General features: G+C 62.8%; 1 protein-coding gene across 1 annotated transcript; it reads right to left on the reverse strand.

The window, feature by feature from the left end:
• Positions 1-1302: 1302 nt before the first annotated feature.
• Positions 1303-2827, reverse strand: HSPB1 (heat shock protein family B (small) member 1). The gene is made up of 3 exons (XM_043559822.1): positions 2312-2827; positions 1729-1792; positions 1303-1623 (listed from the first exon to the last, which is right to left on the reverse strand). The coding sequence occupies exons 1-3, from the start codon at positions 2673-2675 to the stop codon at positions 1434-1436; spliced, it is 618 nt and encodes a 205-aa protein (XP_043415757.1). The 5' UTR covers positions 2676-2827; the 3' UTR covers positions 1303-1433.
• Between the last annotated feature and the right edge of the window lie 264 nt (positions 2828-3091).

Below are 3091 nucleotides of genomic sequence, written 5' to 3' on the forward strand. Positions count from 1 at the left end.
CAGCCAGAAGGGAGCTGGCGAGCAGAGTGAGGGCGAGCCCTGGACGGGCTGATTCAGTTGGGACCACAGGAATGTGGACACGTCCAGGAGACACCTGAGATGCGGCATGTGTGTTGTCAGGGAGGAGGACGGCAGATTGAGGAGATAGGAGCTCAAGAAATGAATAGTGGTAGGGCTGGGTAGGTGGGGCAGTGCCCTGGCCAACAGGCCCAGACCTGTGCTGCCAGCCGGGCCGGCACAATCCTCGTTCCATGTGTTTATTTATTTCCCTTGTTGGCTGCCCTCCAGGTCCAGCGAGGCCTTCGAAGCCAGGGACCTGCTTTGGCCTCCTGCCTGCTCCAGATTGTGGTATCCCAACGGGGAGCCCCGCACCAAACAGTGGCAATTAAGGAGCCGCGCAGTGTTGAGGGTAACGCACTCGTGTGTATGTGTGCACGTGGCTGCTCTCACAGACCCCGGGCAAGTCGGGCTGTGGGCTTAGAATGTCACGGTGTCTTGCCGCAGCTTCAGGCTCCGTGACCTTGTAGGTGGAGATGGTGTGGGATCTCTCAAGTTCTCAGAGACTTCACCCTGGGCTCCCAAACCCCCATCTGCTCTGTTCCTCTCCCAGATCCCTCCGAACCCTTCTTGGGCCAGGTGAGATGAGAGGGTGGTGGGTAGGACGAGGGCCAGGGAGAGGACCCAGGCAGGTGTGACTCTTCCTACCTGGGCTCGTCAAGGCAGGCCCTTCCTGGAGTGCACGTCTTCCCTGTCAGGGTCTTTGCCTCTTTTCCATCAAAGCCTGGGCCGCACTGCCCTCACCCTCTGCGGAGCGCCCTTGACCCGAGAGCCCAGGCCTGCTTCCTGCATGCGTGGACACTGGGGGATGGAAACTTCGACAAGGTCAACCTCCTCTCAGAAAGTCACCTGGAGTGCTATACCTCCCATACCTTCTACAGGGTCCTGCCCCTCCCGGGGAGAATAGTGAAGTCTCACTGAAGTCAGCAAGGGACTCCGAGCTCCCAAGAAGCTCCCCTCCCCTGGCCCTGCTCTGTCCCTCTGCACCTGACTGCAGCCTCTGAGTCCCTGACTGCCCAAGCGTGGACCTGGTTTCCCCAATCACAGCTAGTTACAATCATTTCTTCTCTCTTCGTGGACTCAGGGCCTAGCATCGGGCTCGGCACACAGGAGACCCTGGGCAAAAGTGATCAGTGTGTCAGCCAGCAAATAGCACGGAACCCCAGGCCATTAGAGAGGGCCCAACTGAAAATCAGGGAAAGGCCTGGAGGAGCTTGGATCTGAGGCAGAGGCAGAGGCAGAGGCTGGCAGTTGCTTCAAACTTTATTTGAGAAAAACAGAAGGTTAACGTATCAAAAGAGCATACAGGTTGGTGGGTGGGGATGGTCAGTGATGGCTACTGAGGCAAGGGGCAGTAGACAGCAGGGCTAAGGTCTTTACTTGGCTGCAGGCTGCTCTGACTTCCCAGCTTCTGGGCCCCCAAGCTGGGCACGTGCCTCGAAGGTGACAGGAATAGTGATTTCTGCCGACTGTGTGGCTGGCTTGGGCATGGGGGCCTCCACGGTGAGCGTGCCCTCAGGGGACAGGGAGGAGGAGACCAGAGTGGGGTCCACACCAGGGGGCAGCCTAGACAGACAGAGGAGGAAGACAAGAGTTACACCCCCATGCCTCACTGCTCCCTCCGCCCCGCACCCCTCTTCCCGCCCCCCTCAATCTGGGGCCAAGACTCACGTGTATTTGCGAGTGAAGCACCGGGAGATGTAGCCGTGCTCATCCTGACGCTCTTCGTGCTTGCCTAGGGGGAAAGAGGTGGGGAGGGGAGAAGGAGGTCAGAAGCTGCGGGGAGGGGCCCGCCCAAATCCACACATGCCCCAGTGAGTGGCCAGACTAAGCCCGAGGCCCCTCAGAAGCTTCTGGAAAGTTGGGTTCAAAGTAAGGTGGGGCAGGGCGCCGCGCCAAGGAAGCGCACACGCCCCCTCTGCGGACCCGGGCTTAGGGCAAGCAGCAGGGCCGGCGCCAGTCCCCTCTGCCCGGGCCTGCGGATGGCCCCGAGGAGATCTGGTCATTTGGGGGCGGGGCTGGAGGTCTCCTCCGGAAGGAGCCATTTCTTCCCTCAAATAGAGCACTTTTCGGGCCAGAAGGGCCCTGAGGAAGCACACGCAGTCCCCTTTCCAGAGCCGGAGCCAGAGCCTGGGGGCAGGGTGAGTCCCAAGTCTTCCGGGTCCCTTGGTGGAGTTTCCCTGCCCAGTTCCCCCGCGCCCACGGCTCAACCTCCCACCCCGCCCGCTTGGTCCCCGCAGGGCCGGGGGCTCACCGGTGATCTCCACCACGCCGTCCTTGGTCTTGACCGTCAGCTCCTCGGGGGCGAAGTGGTTGACGTCCAGGGACACGCGCCAGCGGTCGGCCGTCTGCCGGATCTCCGAGACGCCGCTGCTGAGCTGCCGGCTGAGCGCGCGGCTGTAGGCGGGCGCGGCCACCGCGGCGGGGCCCTCGACCGCGGGCAGCGGGCGCACGTAGCCCGGCCAGCCGCTGTGGCCGAACCACTGCGCCCACTCCTCGGGCAGCCGGGGCAGCCCGAAGGCCTGGTCGAAGAGGCGGCTGTGGGCCGGGTACCAGTCGCGGAAAGGGTCCCAGCTGGGGCTCCGCAGGAGCGAGAAGGGCACTCGGCGCTCGGTCATGTTGGCTCTGCTCCGCGCGTCTGGCTGAGGCTTGGAGAGAGAAGTGCGGAGCGGCGGCCCCGCAGCGCTTTTATGCGTCTCCAGCCGGGTATTTTTAGCAGGCGGTGTTTCAGGTCTCTATTAAAGGCAATGACGGGCTGGGGGCAGCCCCTCCCCCTGCATTCCTCCCCTGCACTCGGGGCGGGGGCGGGCCGAGGAAGGCCCTGCCCACATCTGGAACCTTCTCTTGTTTGAGAAAACAAATGACTGGAGCACCGGTGCTGGTGCAGTGCCCGCTGCCGGACACTCGCAGGCCTGGACGGTAAAGCGCTGGGTGGCGCGGCTGGTGGTCAGTCCTATCCCTTTGCCCTGGAGGACAAAGCCCAGAGAGGCTGGGCTACTTGTCCCAGGCCACGGGTATCTGGAAGTGGCAGAGC

Source organism: Prionailurus bengalensis, chromosome E3, assembly GCF_016509475.1.
Source record: "Prionailurus bengalensis isolate Pbe53 chromosome E3, Fcat_Pben_1.1_paternal_pri, whole genome shotgun sequence".
Taxonomy (NCBI): domain Eukaryota; kingdom Metazoa; phylum Chordata; class Mammalia; order Carnivora; family Felidae; genus Prionailurus; species Prionailurus bengalensis.

Bases quoted from the DNA above. Each gene is read 5' to 3' on its own strand.
- HSPB1 (XM_043559822.1), bottom strand. From the start codon at position 2,675: ATGACCGAGCGCCGAGTGCCCTTCTCGCTCCTGCGGAGCCCCAGCTGG. The intron at 1,793-2,311 runs GTGAGCCCCCGG...CTTTCCCCCTAG, and splicing joins CGGCGTGGTGGAGATCACCG to GCAAGCACGAAGAGCGTCAG. The intron at 1,624-1,728 runs GTGAGTCTTGGC...CTGTCTGTCTAG, and splicing joins TGCTTCACTCGCAAATACAC to GCTGCCCCCTGGTGTGGACC.